Source organism: Ips typographus, linkage group LG3 (genome assembly GCF_016097725.1).
Source record: "Ips typographus isolate SLU linkage group LG3, UJ_Ityp_2.0, whole genome shotgun sequence".
Taxonomy (NCBI): Eukaryota; Metazoa; Arthropoda; class Insecta; order Coleoptera; family Curculionidae; genus Ips; species Ips typographus.
Window position 1 is genome coordinate 22,267,437 of NC_138424.1, and position 23,617 is coordinate 22,291,053.

The window sequence follows — 23,617 nt, forward strand, 5'->3', positions numbered from 1 at the left end:
CGGTCTCTTTTTTATTAATTTATTGCATCTGGTTTGCTGCAATCTGGAAATCTAAAAAGAGAAAACACCAAATTTTTATCTCTCCTGCTAATGTGATGATGTAAACTATTTTGGGACATCGTGTATAATATTATGGAATAATAAATTTCAAAGCCCAGACTACCGCCAGCTTAAGGTAGATAGACAAACATTTTTAATAGGATTAAACAGATTAGATATTAAACATTTAATTATAAATTTGGCTTCATTGTTAAATAGACGTTACAATTTTTTAAAGCCATTTTTTACTTCTGGAAGTAGTCTATGAAATCTTGGTATAAGGATTTGTTTCTGTTTACTATACATGAACGGAATTTTTTCAAAACTAATAAATATATCAAAATAAACTGACATTTATTGAGCCGTTAAACTGACAATAACTGGTACTATCATGTTACAAAACACATATTCTGATTCGATTTTTGCCTAATTAAATGAGATAAGGGATGTGGCGCTACACTCAAAAGTCACTGAACAGAGTTATGCATCTCAATTTTCTCTAAAACTCTTTTATTTTTCGAAACAAATGACATAATGAACTTTACTCTATCATTGACTCCTCACTCTATAGATACACTTGGTTCTAGGTTTTTGGCTAGAAAACCATGAAAAAATAATAATTATAAAACACACAGTCTTCAAATTTTGCAATGTCATTTTATAGTGATTAAACTGCCGAGAAGCCTGATAAATTTAAGCCATAGCTTACGTTTCTAATCTAATAATTAAAGATCGGCTTAGCTTATCCATGATAATATTACGGCAGAAACATCTATCCAATAAAACAATTATTTATTAAAAGGAAGTAAACGCGACGATTAGGTAAAGCTGTGTTATTTAAGATAAAGTCGACGTTCTTACCTATCTAAATTACTCTGTATAAATTTATTCTTTTCTTGGTTTTTTCAAGTTGTCACGTATGAATCCACCTTTATTAATTTAATTATTATTTAAATAAATTAAAAGTAAGTTAGGAAAACAAACTGTCAAATATGTGGTATAGTTTCCTTGTAACTTGTCAAGTGAAATCAGCTCAATTTAAGTAGAAAAAGGTGTGTGTCCTCATAAATAAGACCAATAAAAAATGATAACATTGCTGATAAACAAGCCTAATAAATACATATCATTTTTCTGTTCCTCATCTTGCTCCATCTTGCCACAAGTTGAAGCAAAATGAAGGTCTTGTCAGTGGTTCTGCTACTAGAACTCCTATTTTGCGGCATTTATGCCACTCATCAAGGGTATGTTAATATTCTCATCATAATTTTCAATCAAACCTTTCCAATTAAAAAGTGTTAAATAAGATTTTCTGGTTAAATTTTTAACAGGTATAAACTGTACGAAATCACACCTCAAACCAAAGAAGATGTCGATTTTCTACATAAGTTCGGTGAAGAGAAATTTGACATATGGAGGGAAGGTAGAACTATTGGACAACCCACCGACATTATGGTAGCACCGGAAGATCAAGAATATTTTGAAAACGAGCTTACCAAACACGGACTCCCCTATGAGATTGTGGTTGAAGATGTGGAAACGTAAACTTTTTCAATTATCTAAATGAATTTTTGTTGCTTAAAGTTCTCTGCAGAATCCTCCAGAAGGAAAAGTTGGAACGTGGTATGACTAGGTCACTACAAGCAGGAGATATAACTTTTTCCAGCTACATGTTCCTTGAAGAGGTATTCTTGTAGTTAATAGTCTGCAAATCCAAGTGAATGACAAAAATAGGATGACGTAACAAAAATAGTAACTGTTACGTCATCTCATTTAGAACCGGTACTTTCACCTCCGGATAAATTTATTGTTAGGATAATTTCTATAGCAGCTTCTGATTTCACGTTTTTCGTGGAAATTATTCTGAACTGAAAGTACTGGCTCATACTTTGATTTAAGTGATAATAAGTGTATTACTATAGCATATGGCTTATCTACGTCGCCTGGCTAATGACTATTCAGACATTGTGACCGTAGAATCAATCGGACAATCCTATGAAGGAAGAGACATTTTGCTTTTAAAGTACGAACGAAAGCTACATAAATATACAAGGTGTACTATTGTACTATTTTGTGTTATAGATTGAGTAGTGGTCAAAATTCAGCCAATCCGAAACCAGCAATATTTATCGATGCAGGTATTCACTGCAGGGAATGGATTGCCCCGCCAGTAGCTTTGTACGCCATTCACCAATTAGTTGAAAATGCCAGCAACGCCCATTTGTATGAAAATATCGACTGGTATATACTGCCAAATTGGAATGTGGATGGTTACGAGTACACCACCACTGAGGTAAGTTCTGTTACAAGAAATACCCTTAAATTGAACTGAAGCTGAGTACAATTGTAGAGTGAAAATAATCTTTGTAGGTGAATTTGATAGTTGACAACCCTTGCATAACCTTCATAAATACCTTTCAAACGTAAAAATGGTCAGCTGATCTTCAAAACAACATTTTGATTTTAAATATGGTGACGTGACTGAATGGGTACTATTTTAAGATTAAGTAGAGTCCTGTGACTTAAAAGTGGTTGAACTTAAAAGTTGAAAATAGAAATGTGATCTTCAGAGATATGTAAAAAACTATTTTTTCGATCTGGTTACGAAACATGAAACGTGAATCAGTTTTAAAAAGTGTCACTTTAAATGCGAAAATGTACTTTTGACCTGAAAATTGGTATAAATAGGGACACCCACCGACAGTTGTACGAACTATGGCAGAGTAAAATCAATAAAGGTTAGAAAGCGTTGAAAACAGGCAAGAAACTAAATAATGTTTTACAGTTTCCCTAAAGGTGTCGCTGAGTACGTCATGTTTTATTATATTTTTGAATGGCTTAATTTAAAACTTTATCTGAATTGTACATCACAAGTGATTAAGTGAATGAAAATGTTGTTTCTTTAATTGTGGTAACCACATTAGCCTGAATGAGGCCAGAAAAATATGTGACACGTTTGTCTTTTTTAAAAATGTAAGGATTTAGTGCGAACACCATAATTATTTGGTACACTATACATATATCTGTGACGTAGAAAGGGACATGTGCTCTATCTCTCTTCTGTATATGGTGGGTTGAGTGAGACGTGAAACGAGAATGCATGGAGGCATGTTTATATCAATTTTAATCAAACGTCAACTGTCGAAGCAGACGGAACTGAAATTTTAAGTTGTGTTTTACACAGGGTGATTCCAAAGTTGGTGCTTTCCTTTCACCTGCGAATAGGGCTTCAAAAAATAAGGTTTTTTTTCCTTTGACGCTTTTTCGAAATATGAACAATAACGAAGATACAGGGTGTCAAAGTTTTACTGAAAAAAAAAACAAAATAAAAAAAAAACTTAAATTTAATTTTAACTAACTACAGGTTATTCCTTATCAACAGACATAAACAAAAACAAAACATTTCAGCCGCCTTTGAACTAAGTTTTAATAATTTGACACATTAAATTAAAGCCTAGTTTATAAAAGAAATTTTAACATTAGCTGTAACTTTAGCATTAGTAATAAATTTAGTATTAACCCTAAAAAAAAGGGTGTTTATAAAACCCTTAATTTAACCATACAGTTTTCTGAAAGGTAACCTAACTTTAATGTTATTTTTTTCAAGTTTTGTTGCCTAATGCCACATTACTGCACTAAATCAATAGCAAAAGGATATTCTTTGAATTTCTGTTTAGAAATTTCATAAATAAAGCAAAAATTCAATCTTAGAGGAAGTTTAAACATTGGAGATTTAACTTTAGTATTAGCTGTAAGAAAATTTAGAATTTTATGTAAAACCAAGGTCTGCAGTTACAGCTAAATTTACAGTTAAAGTTAAATTTTGTTTATGAACATCACAATTTAAAACCACTACCTCTATTCTTAATGCTAATACTAAAGTTAATGCTAAAGTTAAATTTTGTTTTATAAACCAGGCTTAAAACAGGCTTTTTTTATTGGGAAACGGTGCGTCGTAGCAAAAAATAATAAAAGGGGTTTTATTTTTAGAATTGAACAAGGAATTCAATTATAAATTTTATGTTGATTATTTCCTTCCTATCAATTTTGACCAATCGTTATCAAGAATTAGTATAACAAATGTAAATTTTAAGTGGAAAAATGACTTGTCAACAACTGTCAACTTAGCTGTCAACAGTTTTTCGGGAAAAAAAATCGAAAAAATTGCACACTCCCCACAGCAACATAAAGAATAGTGTTACCCTTTCTAGCTTGAAAGTTATTGTTCTTATTGTTTTAATTAAAATAAAATGTTTATTTAACTCAGGAAATAATCTTACCAAATATCCCTCGTGCATCTAATTTTTCCGGAAAAATTAAATGCACTAGGGATATTACCCCCGAAAAAAAGCCAGTAGGGTAATATTTTTTTTCAAAAATGTTTTAAAAAAATTATACGCGCGCTACTGATAAACACAAGAAAATTGTTGTTTCTTGGAAAATTTGCTTTCGACGTAGCTACTGATAGCTACAAAATTTTGTTTAATTACTTCAAGTGGTTTGGCCAAAATCATTAAATTTTTATTTTTTCAGTAAAACTTTGACACTCTGTATCTTCGTTATTGTTTATATTTCGAAAAAGCGTTAAAGGAAAAAACCTTTATTTTTTGAAGCCCTATTCGCAGGTGAAAGGAAAGCACCAACTTTGGAATCACCCTGTATTGAATCGTGTTTAGGAAGTTATCTTCTTCTGAAAAAAATGTAATTTAAGCGTTGTGTTATTCCGTCGTGTTGAAATAATAGTAAGAGCTGTCCCAAAAAGAATTTTTTAGGAAAAAGACCAACTTCTGTGGAATGAGTTATTCGCGTCCTGATTTTAGACTTCCACGTACATTATAAAATTGAAATGTCCCTTGCTAATTTTTATGAAATTACTAGAAATGTAATATTGAAACGTAAAGTTAGTATTTAAAACCTTAAATTCCACTATGGTTTACGACCCCATTAATCTAAAGTAATGATGTGTCAGAATCATTTGATCTATGTCTTCTACTCAATGTAGGAAAGTTGCACTTATTTTTATCCTAGATTTAAAATCCGTATTAAAATATAGAGTTCTATCTAAAAAACCATAACAAACATTCATAATTTTTTGTAAAAATTTGAAAATATTTTTACCTAAATAGCTATTAATAACTACAGGGTGTCCCGCGAGGTAAGGGTCAAAACTTCACTACGTGTTCTTTAGGTGAATTCGAGTCAAAAATGTTCTATAAACATGGGTCCGCAAATGCTTCCTTACCGAGATATGATTTTTTAAATTTAATAGTGATTTTGTGCCGAAAACTACAATGGCTCTCATCCACATCATTAAAAGGGCTAGACTATGCTTACAATGGAAAAATGGACACTTTGAACAATTATTATAAACAGTTATTTTCCAAGAGGTATTAATTTTTTTTGTAAAAAAATTTTTTTGTGAGGTTATTGTACTTTTCAACACAATAAAACTATTAAACTTAAAAAAATCATATCTTGGTAAGGAAGCATTTGCGGACCCATGTTCATAGAACATTTTCGACTCGAATTTACCTAAAGAACACGTAGTGAAATTTTGTCCCTTACCTCGAGGGACACCCTGTATAATGAGAGTCATACTTAATTGTTATGCATGTTATCATTGCTCGTCTCAATAACGGTGTTTATTTAACACGAAATAACGGAACTGCGTTTAAACTTATTGCAGGACTCTTTTCCCATATTGCTCTAGCATTTTAGCGTAACTTATAGTTAAACTAAACACAAAAACAAGATATAAAAATGTTTTGACGTGCAACAGTTTTTCTAGTCGTTCTTTAGGGCCTAACCGTTATTAAAACCTGAAAGTAGGTTTATGCTACTTTTAGTTAAAGAGATATTTTGGTAAACTATGTATTACATCGCATGCAAAAATTTAGATTGATATATTTAATTAAGTATTTTTTTTTGTCAAATAGAATCGTTTGTGGAGGAAAAACCGACGTTTGACAGAGGGAGCAACATGTTACGGCACCGACTTGAACCGAAACTTTGGGTACGAATGGATGTTTGGTGGTGCTTCGGATAATCCATGCGCAGAAACGTTTGCCGGTCCTGAACCATTTTCAGAACCAGAAGCGCAAGCCTTTAGAGACTGGTTTTTGGCAAATAACGAACATATTAAACTGTACTTGTCCTTCCACAGTTTCGGGGAGTTGTTGCTGTATCCATGGTCGTAAGTAGTTTTTTTAACGTTAATACGGAAAAATTAAATATAAATCGCATAAAAAAACTTCATTGTTACCTTTTGCTGCATTTTTTTTATACTTTCTAAAATTTCGTCCAGCTTTTGCCATTTTCACTAACTGATGGCAGGACTATCAAAGTCACATCATTCAGATAGAATCACAGTCGTTAGGGAGAGTATAATGTCCATCAGGGGGCCTATTCTGGAAAGCAGAGAACGGAATTTTCAAGAGAAGTGTTGTTAGAATGTGACAGAAGAAGCTGACAATGGCGGGTTCCTGTCACACTCTACGGGTCTTTCTCTTGATAATTCCCTTCCCTCGTTTCAAGAATACGCACCCAGGAGGAGACAGGTTCAGGACACTATGTTCTCTCTAACGCCCTCGGTACATAAATAGCTATAACGCACGTTTCTCTTAAAGATACGACTACATTGTGACTGACAATACCGATGAACTGTACGAGTTGGCGGTTAAAGCAGTGACAGCGATTGAAAATGCCAGCGAAATGGGTTCGTCCTACTACGTAAACAGTTCGGCTGTTGGACTGTATCAAGCTGCTGGTGTTACCACGGATTGGGTTTATGCTGAAGCTGGTGTTGAACTGTCATACATCTACGAATTACCGAATGGAGGTACCTAAATCACTTTAATTTCAACGAATAATTGCTCAACAAAACAAAAAACAATATTCTTTTTGCAGATGCCCCGTATTGGTTTATGATCCCAGCCAGGCAAATTCTTCCGGTCGTTCGAGAAACTTGGGCTGGCATTTACGCAATGTGGGAATATATTGAAGATCGATTTGTGGTTCAAGCTAATTCCAGTCCAGACTTATCTTTTATCTTAAGGAAAGATGCTAATTAGATTTAAACGTTTATATTGTTATTTGTGAGCAATAAACTTAAATAAACAGTCGTATTTTCTTCACAGAAAGCTTTCTCCAAATACAATCAGAATGTTATTGATTTATGGACAGGAAATTAACGATAACAACATTCGTAGGTAGTTTATAAAAGAATCATTTATTAGTCTAGAATGAACCTTCAGTACCAAAAAATGTTCCTTTTACTAACGTTCAGTGCAGTTTTTGTTGGAATCGCCCAAAGCGTTTCATATGAAGGGTGAGTTTTCCAATTTCCACCAAAATTAATTAACAACATTAGTCCAACTCCAGGTATAAAGTATATCATGTGACTCCAAACACTGAGCATCAATCCAAAGTGTTGGAAACGTACCGCCAACAATCCAAATTTGATTTTTGGGCCGAAAGTAAGACTCTAGGGGACGCTAGCCATATTATGGTGGGTCCAGAACACCAAACTCTTTTCGAGGCTGAACTCAATCAACACCGCTTTGATTACCATCATTTAGTTAGTGACGTTCAAAAGTACAACTTCAACTAAATAGTCAACACACAATAATTAATATTGTAATAATTAAAGGTTGATAGAGGAAAGACATCAAGAGGACCAGTTGTCCAGAAGGGTTTTGTCTCCAGGTCAAATTTCGTTTGGAAGTTATCTGTTTTATGACGAAGTAAACGCGAGGTTATCTAGTAAAAGAAGATTTTGTATCGATTTTTTTTTAGCAAATGGCTTACATTCATCGAGTGGCCGCTGATTATCCTGATATAGTTACGGTTGATGTGCTAGGTCAGTCATACGAAGGGCGTGATATTTTAATTGTACGGTAAGTTTTTGGTACCTAATTTCAATTTGATCGGAGCGTTCATAAATTTTATGATTCTAGTCTAACTGAACTTATTTTTTAATTTTCGATAAAATTTAAATATTGGGGGTGTATAGATGCGTTTTTTAACTACTTTTTGAAATTTAATATCTCGGGAACTTGTAGTATTTTCCAAGCCCTTTCTAATAGCAGGTTAGTGAAATTGATAGTATAAGTGAAAGCAAAACTCAGAGTCGATCTCCACAAATATATATTAATAAGTTGTTATCTGCCTAACATGTTTCGGGTGTATTCAGACACCCATCTTCAGAGGCTTAACTAGATCACTAGTCTGCTGGCTGTCATTCTACAAGGGGGGGCAGCTGAACCCAGATGTTCTAAGGTGTTTTTTTAATTCTACACAGGAGAAAAAAACCTTGATCAAAAAACCCAGTTCTGGTTCTGAGGTGACAGGTTGCTTGGTTTTTTATTCTTTGGGGAAATTGATAGTAGTTCAAGTAAAGGAGTTACGGTCCTTCAAAAAGAGACATTAAAGAGCATATTTACCAAACGACCTTATATTAGTTCTTTCGGATAGGCTTGAAATGTCAATAGGCATACCACAAGGGAGTATACTTGGTCCTTTACTGTTTTTAGTCTACATAAATGACATAACAGAATTGCTAGAAGAAGGAATCAAACTTGAAATCACAAACTACGCCGACGACACAAGCCTGTTATTGATGGGCACTTCCATCACATCAGTTTTCAGAGATACTAAAAAAATCTTAGAAAAAGCTAACACATGGTTTTCAAAAAATCAACTTGTTTTGAATAATTCAAAAACAACTGTCACAATTTTTCAGACAAATTTGTCAAATCTAGACATTCCACTGGCAATAAATCTTAACAATGTTAAAATTCAAATTACACAATCGACTAAGTTTCTTGGAATGATACTGGATAACACATTGTCATGGGATGCTCATGTAGATTATGTTGTGACAAAATTACATAAAGTATGTTATAGTTTTCGAATTGTATCAAAATATGTGAAGATGCCAACTATGAAAATGATGTACTATGCAAATTTAGAATCCCAGCTTAGATACGGAATTATGTTTTATGGTCAATGTTCTGTCATCAACAAAGTCTTTATTTGAACATGCTCCAAAAAATACACGGCCAACTAGGTCAATACACTACATTCTACGAAGACATAGGCTGACAGTCTATGAGCATGGAGCATATTATAATGGTATAAGATTTTTTAACAAATTACCACCGAGTATTAAACAAATAAGCCATACCGACCAGTTCAGGAAACTCCTCCATGCATTCTTGGTGAAAACAGAGCCTTATACAGTGTCTGATTATCTGAATCTTGCTCCAACATAAAACGATGTATGTTGTAAGTATATTGTTGTGTAATTTGTGATCATATTTGTTTATCGCAATGTAAGTTAAGTGAAATGTATGTAAATGTGTAGTTGCTTTCTTTTCTTGTCTTCTCCTTCCTTCCTTCAGAAATTTGACGTTATTTCGCTTTATGTTTACAATTGCATAATTTTGAAATAAAGATATTTATTATTATTATTATTATTATTATTATATTAGGTGAATTAAGTATAAAAAAAACATTTTAAAATTTTTCATTTTTCAAACAAATTGAAAGAATGGGGGGGGGTATTAGGGTTTTCTTTTTACTACTTTTTGAAATTCAATATCTCGGTAACATGAAGAGCTAGAGAGGCTCATTTTGACAAAACAACATTAATTTTCTGTTTAGAATTTCAAGCGGTGACACGAACGAAGTTATTCCAAAACCAGTGATCTTTATCGACGCGGGAATTCATTGCAGAGAATGGATTGCTCCTCCTGTAGCTTTGTATATCATTCAGCAACTGGTAGAAAACCCGGAAAACTCTTGGCTTATTCAAAACGTCACTTGGTATGTTGTGCCTAACTTAAATCCTGACGGATACGAGTACAGTCAAACACATGTAAGTACAGCATACAGGGTGTTTAATTGTTATTACCTATTATAGAAACATTATTTTACACTTTTGACTAAGAAAAAGTCCACAGTCTTCCATGCTTCCTTGTTGTGTGCCGTCAGATGCCAGACTCGACCAGCCGTTCTGAACTCGTCTTGGTGTTCGACATGTCCAACCCAGCTCCATTTCATCCGATCAATTCTTGCTATGACATCCTCGAGGTGTTATTCTCCTGATCTTTACGTTCTCAACATGATCTCTAAAACTTATTCCCAACCTCATTCGTTCAATAGCTCTTTGCGTGCTCACTCACTTAGTCTTGCTACCAAATGATCATTATGAGTCAATTTCATGATTCTAGTGATCAAAGCTACATTTCTGTGAATATCTGTTTCAAACACCGTTTTGAAGAAGTGCAAGTAGGGAGACCTATTGATGATTACTTTTCATATTTGTCTGTCAAATCACGTTTTTTGGCAAGTTACCTTCTTAAGTTTGTACAAGAAAAACCGAAAAAGGAAACTGCTCAAAACACCGTATATGACCATATACTCTCTCTTTCCATCTGTCCTTCAAACCATTGTTGAGTAATTCTGCGGATGCTACTAAAGGCACAGCATAGATTGATTACCAATTGAAAAAGCATTATTTAAACGTCATTTGGTCCATCGAATTTTTCGATTTGTTCTTATGAATACGACTAATATCACAGATTAAGGGATTCCAGAAAGTTACAAATATAGAAGTCATATGTTTGGTCACTTTTCATACCACTAACTTAACTATTACTTACATGATACCTAATCCCTATTAGGACCGATTATGGCGAAAAAACCGTCGTCATACTGAAGGAGCCGAATGTACTGGTACCGATCTAAATAGAAATTTTGGATACCAATGGATGGTTGCTGGAGCTACTAATAATTCGTGCGATCAAATATACGCTGGTCCTGAGGCGTTTTCTGAACCTGAAGCTCGAGCCATCAGAGACTGGTTCCTATCTCATCAAGATGAGAACGTTAAGTTGTATTTAACGTTTCACAGTTATGGAGAAATGATTTTATATCCATGGGGGTAAGTTTCTCTAGGTTTTTCTAAAACTCGTAATTATTTCTTTTTTCTACTTCAAAAATCAGGAAAAACCCTCGTTGTTTCTTTTAATCTAAAAGTCTGGAAATGACATGTTTGCCGGTCAATAGTATACTAGAATACTTTTGTATCGCCACAACGTTGCGCCACATGTTGGAAACTTATGTTTCCTGTCTACACGGCAAATAAAACATGTTTTGCAACCGTGGTGTAGTAGCAACAATTAAATCGCAACAATTCGATTGTTACAAAAGCATATGGATCGTTATGTACTATTGTTGTCTTGCAGATATAGTGATACCATTCTGCCTGACGACGTTGACCATTTGCACTATGTGGGAGAATTAGCGGCTGTAGCAATCGACGAAGCAAGCACAATCAACTCGCACTATCAAGGAAGAGTAAACAGTTCAGGCGTTTTCTTATATGCAGCAGCCGGAGGCAGTGATGATTGGGTAAAAGCCGTGGCTGGTGTTGATTTATCTTATTGTGTTGAGTTGCCAAATGGCGGTAAGTTAGTTTATAAACAAAGCTCAGTGCTATAAAGACGTTCAATTTTTTCTTGCGTCACTGTTGAAATAATTTCAATTTTTACTGAAATTTAAAAAAAATTGTATTAATACTTAAAAAATTAGATGTTTTAGGGTTTTGTGGTTTACGATCCTCTGTTGATCGGTTGAACCCGAAATCTAACATCAATTATATATTTTATTATATTACCTCTGACCGATTTTTTTCAGAGGGACCGTACCATTTTATGATTCCAGCAAGGCAAATTTTTCCAGCAGTTCAGGAGACGTTTGAAGGAGTCAAAGCGTTCCACAATTATATCGAAGAAACTTACTGGACTAATTTGTTAAACCAATCCTAATGTAATTAAGTAAAAGTACATACAATAAAAGTCTAAAATACTAAATACTAAAATGTCCAATAAAAACCAAAAAAAAAAAAACAGGACAGAATTTTTGTGTGTTTATTCTACTTTTTTTTTCTATTATAGTAAATTGGTTATTAATATTAATAATCAAAACACGCCAAACTGACATAATCCGGCCCTAACTATTAATTAGTTCAACGATCTGCCGAACAAGGCGCAGAACAACTCTTTTAATTAAACTAAAATTACAGTTATTATACATTAAATCTAAGTTGTTATAAGTAAGTTGGTGTTGTTTAACTGAACCCCTAAAATCCAGCTTACAGAAAAATAACCTTGAAAGCCACAAAGTAGCTGTTAAGTCGATGGGGTTCGTTCATCTAAAATGTTTTCAATTTGCTTATTGTAAGTGGAGCACCCAGTATATTAACACATTTTTAAAATTTTCATTATTCTGGGATTTTGCTGGTATTTCCAAGTGTAATCGAATCGATTATATTATTTGCAATAAAGTGAGAAGGTTCAAGTATTCATTGAAATAAAACTTTAGCTTTCTCCATAAATATCCTAACTTTTTCCTCATCGATTTCATTACGCCATAGACCATTTTTCTTGAAATATGATCCAACGATTAAAGCACTCGCTTCTGTGTAATTTTCCAGATTATTTAAAGTTACCCCTGATCCAATCAAGATTGGAAGGCCTGTTGTTTCCTTTAATTCACGTAGCTCTTCCGGTTTTGCGGGTACTCCGGTAGCGGTACCGGTTAGTATCACAGCGTCGGCTAGGAAATATTCTGCTGCTTTTGCCGTTTCGACCAATGAGACGTCGCTCGTTATGGCGTGAGAACTAAAAATGGCAAAATGTTTAAAGTTTTGTTTTCACATAAGAGTGTGGTCACTAATTATCATCTTATTTAAAGTATCCTGTATTCAGGCATGTCATAGATACGGTCACTTCATTTATTTTTGGAACACTAAAAAAGATACAGGTGGTTTTTTAAGTGCTTGTACAAGCATGGTCAGCAAATCCATCATTTCAGAGATACAGAAATTAGCAAAGTTTATTTTTCAGTTTTTGCTTTTACAGTTTTGGAGAACTTCCCTAAGGTACAACCTGTATAATTAAATAATTACAAAATATAATTATAACTTCTTTAAAACAGTGGCAATTTTCTGGTTGTGTTGTAAACTGACCGTGGTCCTTCGATTTAATAATTTTAACACTAACCTGTGCTTTTTTTTAATGTCCGCAAAAATCAGCACGTTTTCAGCTTCGATGTGCTTTCTGTATCTCAGTAACCGGCCTGCATTTGCATCAGTATATCCTTCGTCACCAATGTGGCCAAAAACAAACCCTTCCGCTCGGATAAAGTCGAAAGAACAAGCTTTAGCAACAGCTAGAGCTTCTTTATTGCCACACGACAACACCTTAAAAAAAATACTGTAAAGACCGTTCTAAATATAAAAAAATATACAATTTTGTTATAAAAAATGTTAAGAGAGTTAAGAGATTTTATAGTGTAATAAAAGGGTAAAATATTGCGAATTGAATAGTAAATTTAATTGTATTACTTATACTGTTCTAGACAAGTTCACTTTATTATATCTTTTTAAAAATACACATATAGTATGAAAAATTGTCTAAAAATCCGTTTTCCGTCTCAGGAGCGGTAAAGTGCACTTTTCCCACTCATTTGAGTGTGGGAGGGAGTACGTTACCGCACTCAGTAGCATTATTTTGTTTTTTAGTAAAAAATAATAACTGTATATTTCATTTCTTAATTAAGAATGTCATTTTAATCATCTTTGCAAACAGAAACAACAAGTAATCTTTTAGAAATCGGGAAAATGCAACTTTCCGCACTTCTTAGGTAATTAACTATTGTTATTGATTAATGTGAGGTCTTTTCTCCTACCTGTATTCCACACGGAATCGACTTTGGTACGATTCGCCTGATTTCAGTACAAATCTTGGTCATTGTTGCTGTTACTTCAGGACCGAAGTGTTTGGACTGGATATATGGAACATCGTGCATATTTTCCACTAGGACGGCGTCCTACAAGTCAACAAACCAGTAGTACATTTTTTTAGAACAATCATGGCATAGACTGATATACCAAATCATTGTGTAAATAAATTTCAGTTTCCTTGCATGCTTCTAAAACTATGTGATCCATGTCGCTTCGGAATTGTGGTGTTCCTACAATCAAACATTTTCAAAAAAAAGATTTTTCACACCAGCTTCATTTTTGGTTCAAGATTATGAAGTGGAAACCAGTTGCGCTTATGGCGAAACTAGTATTTTCAGAGTTATCGCACATAAAAAAAAAGTAATTAATAGTATATTATTCAACGAGCATGTAATGATAACTATATTACTCACGAAGATTGTACAAGTAATTAAAAAACACCCTGTATCCTTATGTGTTCCAAAAATAAATGAAGTGACGGTTTCTTGACATGCGAAAATACTGAATATTTTAAATAAGATGACAATTAGTGACTAAACTCTTTTATTTAGTAATTGAATTATCGATTAATTACTTAGGTTAGGAAATCGAGTTTCTATAGTGTACCGGAGAAACTTGGCAACCATGCCGAAGCAGATGCCGGGGACGAAGAAGCGGCTGCGTCGTCGAGACCCGAGAAAAAAAACGTGTGTGTGCTTTTTAGAAAGACAGCGTTGTGAGCGGTCGCCTTTCTTTACGCTCCGCACATTGTCGTGCTATTGCACCATTTTTTGACCAGTTAATGTCAGTTTGTCTTTCAATAAAGTGTAATTCAAGAAAACTAGCGTTTCAGTACGCAACATATGGTCCTTCGTAGCCAAATAACCAGAAAGAAGTGGATTTTAAGAGGTGAAAACTAGTCAAGGCGCAGGCAGAGCGGTAAATCAGCACGGCGCCGGCGTAATTTCAAGTCGAGGTCGACCGACGTCAGGCGCGCAGACAGCCTACTATACGGAGTTTCGGCCGGAGTTTATGAGGCAGTTCGGTGAGTGCGTTCCTTTTTACCACTTTTCCTTATATTATTCCAATTTGTGACGGTACCTGTGCTTGATTTGGTACTGTGGTGTTTAGTAAAAGCTAAGCCAAAAAATTTTGTGGTTGTTTATTTAGTTCTGGCAGGTAATCCAGGTTTTCTTTGCAATGGCCGAGTTAAAGGCATTAAAAGCTCAGAAAAAACAAATTAAATCGTCATTGACTCGTTTTCAAAAGTTTGTGGACAATCAAATGTCTGATGAAAGTAGTGATTTAGCGCAATTGCGGGTTCGAATGTCTCAAATTAATGATTTGTTACAAAAATTCGAAGAAATTCAAGTTAAAATTTGCATGCTTGTTGATTCAAGTGAAGAATTCGAGTCGGAAATGGACTCGGAAACGGAAACATTTGAAAGTACATACTATTATGCTCTAGGTACGGCAAATAGCATTTTGGAAAGTAACATAGTAAATACAAATATTATTAATAATCCTGTAAATGCAGGTAATGCTTCAGTTGAACAATCTACTGGTTCTAATGAAAGTGTTTCACTGAAGCTTCCTCCTTTAAGCTTACCCAGTTTTAATGGAAATTATAATGATTGGTTGTTTTTCCGAGATAGTTTTGATTCTATCATTAACCAAAATTCTAACTTAGATAAAATTCAGAAATTACATTATTTAAGACTTTCTTTAAAGGGAGATGCTTTGCAAGTTGTGCAAAGTTTAGGTATGTCAGCTGCCAATTATGAAATGGCCTGGGATTTACTTAAAACTAGATATGAAAATAAAGCGTTATTGGTAAGCAATCATGTACGTTCTATATTTAACCTACAAAGTCTGCATGAGGAGTCTCAGGTAGGCATACGTCAGTTATTAGACGGAGTTATACAACATACTCGTGCACTTCAATCTCTAGGTCAACCTGTGATCCATTGGGATACGCTGTTAATACATATAATTAGTAATAAGTTGGATGCAGCATCCAGGCGTGATTGGGAAACGGCGAATAGCAGCAATGAGCTTCCCACATTTAAGCAGTTTCTAGATTTTCTTCAAGAAAAGTGTCGTTTGCTTGAAGCCTTGGGTATGTCTGAAACGTCTAAGCCAACAGGTCGTGGGCGACCAAGAGGTTCGTATACTGCGACAGGTCAAGCATTGAAGTGTAGCTTTTGCAAAAATGATCACCTAATATATAATTGTAAAGATTTTTTAAAACTTAACCCCAAAGATAGATCAGCAGAAGTCATTAAACTAAAATTGTGTTTAAATTGCTTGCGTAGGGGACATCACCTTAAGGATTGTAAATGCCAACCTTGTTCTAAATGTCAAAGGCGACATAATACCTTATTGCATTTCTCAAATACTAGAAACGAAGTGGTTTCTGATCCCCAGGAATGCCCAAGCTCTGAAAATGCTAATGTTTCTAATAACTCTTTACATTCACGCAGAGATGATCATGTCAATACACTATTATCCACTGTATTGGTTCAAGTATCAGATGTCAATGGTCAAATTCATGAATGCAGAGCATTGTTGGACAGTGGGTCAGAATCCAACTTTATTACAGAAGACCTTTGTGATACATTAAAACTTTTAAAACATAGTACCAATATAACAATAAATGGTATAGGTCAGGTCACTTCTAGAATAATTCATAGAGCGTCGGTACAAATGGAATCAAGACTAAACGCGTTCAAGATTAATATTCCTTGCTTAGTAATAAAACGCATTACTAATAACATACCTCATGTTTCTTTTGATGCCAGCAAGCTGAATATTCCTAAAAATTGCTTTCTTGCTGATCCTAATTTTAACGAATCAGGTAATATTCAAATTTTGGTTGGCGCCCAAATTTTCTGGGATCTTCTTTGCGCAGGTCAAATTAAATTAGGAAATGACTTGCCAACTCTACAGAAAACTCATTTTGGATGGGTGATATCTGGACCTTTGCCTTTACGATCTCATTCACTTTTGTGTAATTTATCATTGTCAGATTTGGATAATTCTTTATCAAAATTTTGGGAGATAGAAGATTACCCCAGAACAAAAACCTTATCAACTGAAGAACAATTATGTGAAAATCATTTTGTTTCTACCACCAAACGTTCTATTGAAGGGCGATTTATCGTTCAGCTGCCTTTCAAGGAATCATTGGACTGTTTAGGGTACACTAAAGATAAAGCTTTGAAACGTTTCTATAGTATAGAAAGAAAACTGCATAAAAATGTTGATTTATATAATGAATATAAGTCATTTATTGACGAATATTTGCAGCTAGGTCACATGTCATTAGCTGACAGTGATGAACAGGGTGATTATTACTTGCCCCATCATGATGTTTATAAGGAATCCAGCACAACCACTCGATTGAGAGTTGTGTTCGATGCCTCCGCCAAAAGTTCTACTGGTAAATCACTGAATGACATCATGATGGTAGGGCCAACCATACAGGACGATATATTCTCCATTATATTGCGGTTCAGACTGCATGATATTGTTGCCACTGCCGATATTGCCAAAATGTATCGGCAGGTGCTAGTCGATGAGTCTCAACAAAGGTTGCAAAAGATATTATGGCGTGATCATCCTTCAGATTTAATTCAAGCTTATAAACTACACACTGTCACTTATGGGACAGCAGCAGCTGCTTTCCTAGCGATAAGATGCCTTTCGCAACTTGCATTTGAATGCAAAATTACACATCCAAAAACGAGTGAACTGATTTTGAAAAACTTTTACGTCGACGACTTATTATTTGGTGGAAATAGTGTTGACGAGGTCTTGGAGATGAAGAATGATGTAATCAACATCTTGAAGAAAGGTGGTTTTGAGCTTCGAAAATGGAACTCGAACGATAGACGAATATTAGAGAATACTTCTGAAACTCAAGCCAACTTTAACATCAACACAGGAGATAACCATTCGGCCGCGACTTTGGGTCTGCGTTGGTTATCAGAAAGTGATGAATTTAGCTTTAAAGTCGGTTCATACAATTCTGAGCGAGTCACAAAACGAGCCATTTTATCGGCTACCGCTCAATTGTTTGACCCATTGGGACTTTTAAGTCCAGCAATAATAATTCCGAAGATGATTTTACAAAGACTGTGGCAGAGAGGAGTTCAGTGGGACGAGTCTATTCCATTGGATTTGCACACTCAATGGCTTACTTTTCGTCAAGATTTAAATAATATTAATAATTTGTCAATTACTAGGCAAGCTACATGCAAACAAAAGGTTTACACGGAGTTCCATGGGTTTGCAGACGCTTCCGAGCTTGGATACGGCGCTTGTTTATATTTGAGAACTATAGACAAGGATGATAAGATTTCTAGCAGACTTTTATGCTCTAAAAGTAGAGTTGCTCCTTTGAAGACGCAAACTATACCACGGCTCGAGTTGTGCGCAGCGGTATTGCTTGCAGAGATTGCCGATAAGTCTAGGATTGCACTTAATCTAGTGCCCAATAAAACTTACTATTATAGTGATTCAAAAATTGTATTGTCATGGATTAGATCTCCTTCGAACAATTGGAAGACGTTCGTTTCTAATCGAGTATCCAGAATTCAAGAATTAACTGACCCTAAGGAATGGAATTATGTGCACACCTCCCAAAATCCTGCAGATGCGATTTCCAGAGGTATGAGTCCGAAAGCTCTTTTGGAGCATGATCTGTGGTGGTTTGGCCCTTCATGGCTTGCTCAACGTGAGCAGTGTTGGCCAAGATATGACACAGTCTTACTTGACGAACTTCCTGATAAAAAGGCCAAAGCAATTACCATTTCATCGTTAGCTGTGACCTGTGATACAGATTTTAATTTATTTGAAAGATTCTCTTCGTTTTCTAAACTACTTAGGGTAACAGCATTCATGTTACGATTTATTCACAATTCAAGTTTGAGACGTGAATTTAAATCAAACCGACGAGTCGGGCATTTACAATCTCTTGAACTCAGACAATCTTTAGAACGTTTAGTGTCTATAGTACAAAGAACATCATTTTGCAATGAATATGATTGTCTTGGTTCAGATAGGGCATTGCATCCGAAAAGCAAACTTTTACCCTTAAACCCCTTTTTTGATGGACGGGTTATAAGAGTAGGTGGACGGCTTGGTCGATCCAATTATCGGTTCGACAAAATTCATCCAATAATTTTGCCGGCTAAACACAATTTTACTAAGCTTCTTTTTAAGTATGAACACCTCAGGCTCCTACATGCTCCGCCCAATTTATTGCTGTCCTCGATCAGAGAAAGGTTTTGGCCAATATCTGGGCGAAACCTAGCGCGAAAAACTGTACACGATTGCCTAAAATGTTTTAGATTTGCTGCCCAAGGTCAGAAATATTTGATGGCTGACTTGCCCGAAACTCGATTAACCCCTTCGAGGCCATTTTTAATTTCAGGATGTGATTATGCTGGTCCATTTCTAATCAAGGACCGAAAAACTAGAAATTTCAAGTTGACTAAATGCTATATTTGCTTATTCATTTGTTTCGTCACTAAGGCCATCCACCTCGAATTGGTGTCTGATCTTACGACGGAGGCATTCTTAGCTGCATTGCGGAGATTCTTCTCTAGGCGTGGACTTTCTAAATCGATTTATTCCGATAATGGAACAACCTTTCAGGGTGCAAAGTCGGAACTTGCACGTTTTTTAAAAAATAATTCTCGTGATTTTATATTGGAACTAAATAATCAATTTGTGGATTGGAATTTTATTCCTCCTCGTGCACCGCACTTCGGCGGACTTTGGGAAGCGGGGGTAAAATCCGTGAAACATCACTTAAAAAGAGTCATAGGGGAAACTCCACTTACGTTTGAGCAATTAACCACAGTACTATGTCAGGTGGAGGCCTGTCTCAATTCCAGACCTCTTTCCCCTCTATCCTGTGATCCTTCCGATATGCAACCCCTAACTCCAGCGCACTTTTTGATTGGAGAACCGTTGTTAAGTATGCCCGAAGATGACCTCACTTATGTGAAGAAAAACCGCCTATCACATTACCAACATTGTCAGCAAATAGCTCAACATTTCTGGAAGCGCTGGATGAAAGAATATGTGGGTGAGCTCCAGACTAGATGCAAGTGGAAAACATCAATGCCACAACTACTTAAGTTGGACAAGCTGGTCCTTGTGAAGGAAGATAATACCCCTCCGTTGAAATGGAAGCTCGGACGAGTGGTAAAACTGTGCTATGGAGCAGACGACGTTGTAAGAGCTGCCGTCATTAGGACTTCCAATGGACTTTTCAAGAGGCCAGCTACCAAGCTCTGTGTTTTACCTGAGGAAAGTCAGCCGTCAGATGTTGAAAGACTGGAGGCTTTCAAGGTGGGCGGCGATGTACCGGAGAAACTTGGCAACCATGCCGAAGCAGATGCCGGGGACGAAGAAGCGGCTGCGTCGTCGAGACCCGAGAAAAAAAACGTGTGTGTGCTTTTTAGAAAGACAGCGTTGTGAGCGGTCGCCTTTCTTTACGCTCCGCACATTGTCGTGCTATTGCACCATTTTTTGACCAGTTAATGTCAGTTTGTCTTTCAATAAAGTGTAATTCAAGAAAACTAGCGTTTCAGTACGCAACATATAGTCTATGTAGGCATATCATCATAGCCAATAAATAGCCTATATGTATATCAATATTAGAAAAAAAAATATTAATTTTGGACTGTAGACTTGTTACAAAAAATACAGCCTTCCATTGAAAAAAAAAATGGGAAACCACATTTTTTTGTGTGGCTGGCAAATTTTATAGCCTAAACTTTAACTGAATTTGCCCCAAATTTCAGTTTATAACAACACAAAATCAGTGTAGAATCAGATTAAAAATAAACAAAACTTAACTTCTTTTTACATATTTAGTTGTTGAAATGATTTCTAAAGAGTACACAAAATATTTGGTCACTTACCGGGTAGCGGTTTAACGTGAACCATGCCAATCACAGATTTTTGTCGCGAGAATATTTTTCGAAATTTCAACATATTTTGACCGCTAAAAATTGTTTAACAATACGGTAAAAACCTAACAAGAGCGCGTAAATAATCCTCGCGGTCGTCAACCAGTTATCTGCTCATTTTGTCATAATAATTAAACTGTTCGAAGTTAATTCTAAATGTTGTTATTATTTGATAAACGAATTATTATAGTCCATGTGCCTATATGTTTACAATAGTTTGATGTCGATTATTGTTATCACACAACGCGCGACTTTAAATAAATACTTTGTATAGTCTTGATTCATTTCGTGTTACCCCGTATATTGCATTGTTTAGGTTCTAGAATGTCATAGTTCAGCTGTGTGTTAGGAGAGAGTCTTATATCATAGAACCTATACAGGGTGTCTCTAAAAGGTTTGTACAAAATCCTATATGACATATTCCTGACATCAAAATAAGCCGATAAAGCAACTTACCTTAGTCCGAAGTTGTTCCGTTTTCGAGAGACAGGATATGGTATAAAGTTAAAAAATAAAACACATACCTTTTAGAGACACCCTGTATAAAATGTAATAAATGACAATATCAATCAAATAATTCAATTGCTCTAGTGTCCATGGCAACAGCATATTGTTACGTTTGACAACTGGCATGTTCTTTGTTCTTGATTTTTACGAAAAATGCCTATATTTTTAGAAAAGTAACCAACATACAGGTGTGGTAAATCCAAAACCGACCATAGAAAAACCGTGTAACGGACAGAGAAACGTAGATAATTGCATGCGCGGGACAAAGACAGAAAACGAAAAAAATATCAAGTAGGCCATATTTTCAGTGCGCTGTTGCCAAAATCCAATACCGTCGACAAAATTAATTTTGTTCTTTGATTATTCTGAAGCGAGTTGAGTCAGGGATTACTCAAATGTACACTAACATAACACACTACTTTATTGTTGAATAGTAAACTTAATAAAATACCAATTAGAGTAACAAAAAAAATTAATTTTGTCGACGGTATTGGATTTTGGCAACAGCGCACTGAAAATATGGCCTACTTGATATTTTTTTCGTTTTCTGTCTTTGTCCCGCGCATCGGTTGGTCGGTTTTGGATTTACCACACCTGTATAATCTCAATACAATATACAGTCTGTCCCAAATTCGATGCTCACCATATTGGGATCTCAGTTATTATTGAAGTAACAAAAATGTATAAATTAGAAAAGTTTTAAAGAATTATATGGCTAATTCAAATCTTTTTTGAAAAATATTCTATTATTTTTTGTTTTCAAGATATTTCGAAAACACTGAACAGTGATGATGTCTTACATGCCCATTATTTTGCAAACTGTTTATTGGAGAGCCGGTAAACTTCGATATTGTTAGGACACTTTGTTCGGAAGAATAATTTGGTTGTCCCAAAAATCTTTATCGTTATTTATTTTTGAGGTTAGGACACTAACTTTTGTTTCACTTATGGAAGCCATATCTAGATTTATTATCATCTAATAGGCCAAAAAATCACCATTTAATTGATGTATCGCATGGTATAAAAATATTTATTTTAGTTTGACAGCTGTCCACTAAACGATTTGCACAATAATGACCAAAGAAAATAGTAGTTTTCCTATTCAGTGTGCAAAGTTATGTTCACTTTCTTTAGGATTGAAGGTCAGAATTTTGTTACTTAATCCTTTTTTATAACTTGTGGATTCATCAATGTATTCTTCAGCTACCGTAGTCGATTTCCAACCCCCCAAGCGTTTTATGTCAGTGATTCCTTCTCCAGAATCGGCCAGGAACGTTGCCGATGATCGACGATAACTGTGCCCTGTGTAGAGTTCTGGATTTGGCAACTTCAAAAAAATAGCTATTTCAGAAGGCATTTTTCCAAAACTGTTTACTCCAACACTTTGCGAAAAACATTTACCCTTTCTGTAAACTAGGAAAAAACGATTGTTTGACTTTTTTGGACGTAGGTCGGTGTATCTTCTGTACAGTTTGCAGGTAGGTTCCGTTATGAACTTCTTCTGATATTATAAAGTTTCTTGCTGTATGATTTTTGGAATCCCTAATTTTAACAATTATGAGGTTTCCTTTGTCTTCAATATCTGTAGTGGTTAAATTGGCTAGCTCTTCCCTTCGACATGCACCAGCAAGTCCGAATATAGTGGCAACTTTAATTAACAGGTAAATTTCATCTGGTGCGGAGTTCATAAAACTGAATATTTCTTCTTTTGTAAAAATTTTCGCCTTTTTAGGTTTAAAACCAACATTCTGCTTTTTCAGAAATGCAGTGAGCTTATAAAATTCACCGATATCGATGTCTCTTTTTATTTTTATTACATTTTTGAGCATTGAATACTTTGACCACATTGTGTTAGGTTTGAATTCTTTGCTTAAAGTAACAAAATACGCTAAAAGTACCTCTTCCTTTAAGGTTTTTATCCCCTTTTGTTTGCACCATTGGGTAAACAACTCGTACTGTTTCTCGTATTTTTCTCGCGATTTGAGAGGCAGCAATTGCAAACTAGCCATGTTGGCGGCTTTTAGAACATCTTCCGGAAGTTCATCTTCAGTGATATCCATTATTAAAATAGTTTTTTTAACTTAAATAAGTAAGAATAAACACTGTTGTAGACTTTAAATTGCATATAAATGCGTTGTTTGACAATGAGCTTTGGTTTCTAAGGAAACAAGCCTCATTTTCAAAGACAGAGACAAGGTGGTTTATTTACCTAAACTGTACGGAAGAATAATGTGAAAAAAGTCGTGTTTTTTATATGAAACCCCTGAATATTATTACATTTTTGAATTCTACGCAAAAT

General features: G+C 35.0%; 2 protein-coding genes and 1 long non-coding RNA gene across 3 annotated transcripts; 2 read left to right on the forward strand and 1 right to left on the reverse strand.

The window, feature by feature from the left end:
- The first annotated feature begins 1,124 nt into the window (after positions 1–1,124).
- On the forward strand, positions 1,125–11,958 carry LOC145726732 (uncharacterized). The gene is made up of 16 exons (XM_081975955.1): positions 1,125–1,280; positions 1,368–1,577; positions 1,631–1,721; positions 1,959–2,059; positions 2,119–2,329; positions 5,973–6,229; positions 6,663–6,874; positions 6,943–7,103; positions 7,272–7,363; positions 7,417–7,629; positions 7,685–7,778; positions 7,831–7,931; positions 9,700–9,913; positions 10,722–10,981; positions 11,286–11,506; positions 11,737–11,958. Exons 1-16 carry the CDS (start codon positions 1,213–1,215, stop codon positions 11,865–11,867), a joined length of 2,637 nt encoding a protein of 878 aa, XP_081832081.1. The 5' UTR covers positions 1,125–1,212; the 3' UTR covers positions 11,868–11,958.
- Positions 7,938–9,510, forward strand: LOC145726922 (uncharacterized). Its single transcript, XR_014177742.1, has 2 exons — positions 7,938–9,168; positions 9,228–9,510. It is a non-coding gene; the product is annotated as an uncharacterized LOC145726922 (long non-coding RNA).
- LOC145726920 (uncharacterized protein F13E9.13, mitochondrial) lies at positions 11,956–22,754 on the reverse strand. Its single transcript, XM_081976228.1, has 5 exons — positions 20,764–22,754; positions 13,994–14,076; positions 13,792–13,932; positions 13,104–13,303; positions 11,956–12,722 (listed from the first exon to the last, which is right to left on the reverse strand). Exons 1-5 carry the CDS (start codon positions 20,834–20,836, stop codon positions 12,404–12,406), a joined length of 816 nt encoding a protein of 271 aa, XP_081832354.1. The 5' UTR covers positions 20,837–22,754; the 3' UTR covers positions 11,956–12,403.
- Between the last annotated feature and the right edge of the window lie 863 nt (positions 22,755–23,617).

What these genes read in the sequence shown, in the direction of transcription:
- LOC145726920 (XM_081976228.1), bottom strand. Translation starts at nt 20,836, where the DNA reads ATGTTGAAATTTCGAAAAATATTCTCGCGACAAAAATCTGTGATTGGC. An exon ending in CGATTCCGTGTGGAATACAG is followed by an intron (nt 13,304 to 13,791) that starts GTAGGAGAAAAG and finishes ATTTTTTTTAAG; the next exon opens with GTGTTGTCGTGTGGCAATAA. An exon ending in GACATTAAAAAAAAGCACAG is followed by an intron (nt 12,723 to 13,103) that starts GTTAGTGTTAAA and finishes TGCCATTTTTAG; the next exon opens with TTCTCACGCCATAACGAGCG.
- LOC145726732 (XM_081975955.1), top strand. Translation starts at nt 1,213, where the DNA reads ATGAAGGTCTTGTCAGTGGTTCTGCTACTAGAACTCCTATTTTGCGGC. An exon ending in CAAAGCGTTTCATATGAAGG is followed by an intron (nt 7,364 to 7,416) that starts GTGAGTTTTCCA and finishes GTCCAACTCCAG; the next exon opens with GTATAAAGTATATCATGTGA. An exon ending in TGTTGAGTTGCCAAATGGCG is followed by an intron (nt 11,507 to 11,736) that starts GTAAGTTAGTTT and finishes GATTTTTTTCAG; the next exon opens with AGGGACCGTACCATTTTATG.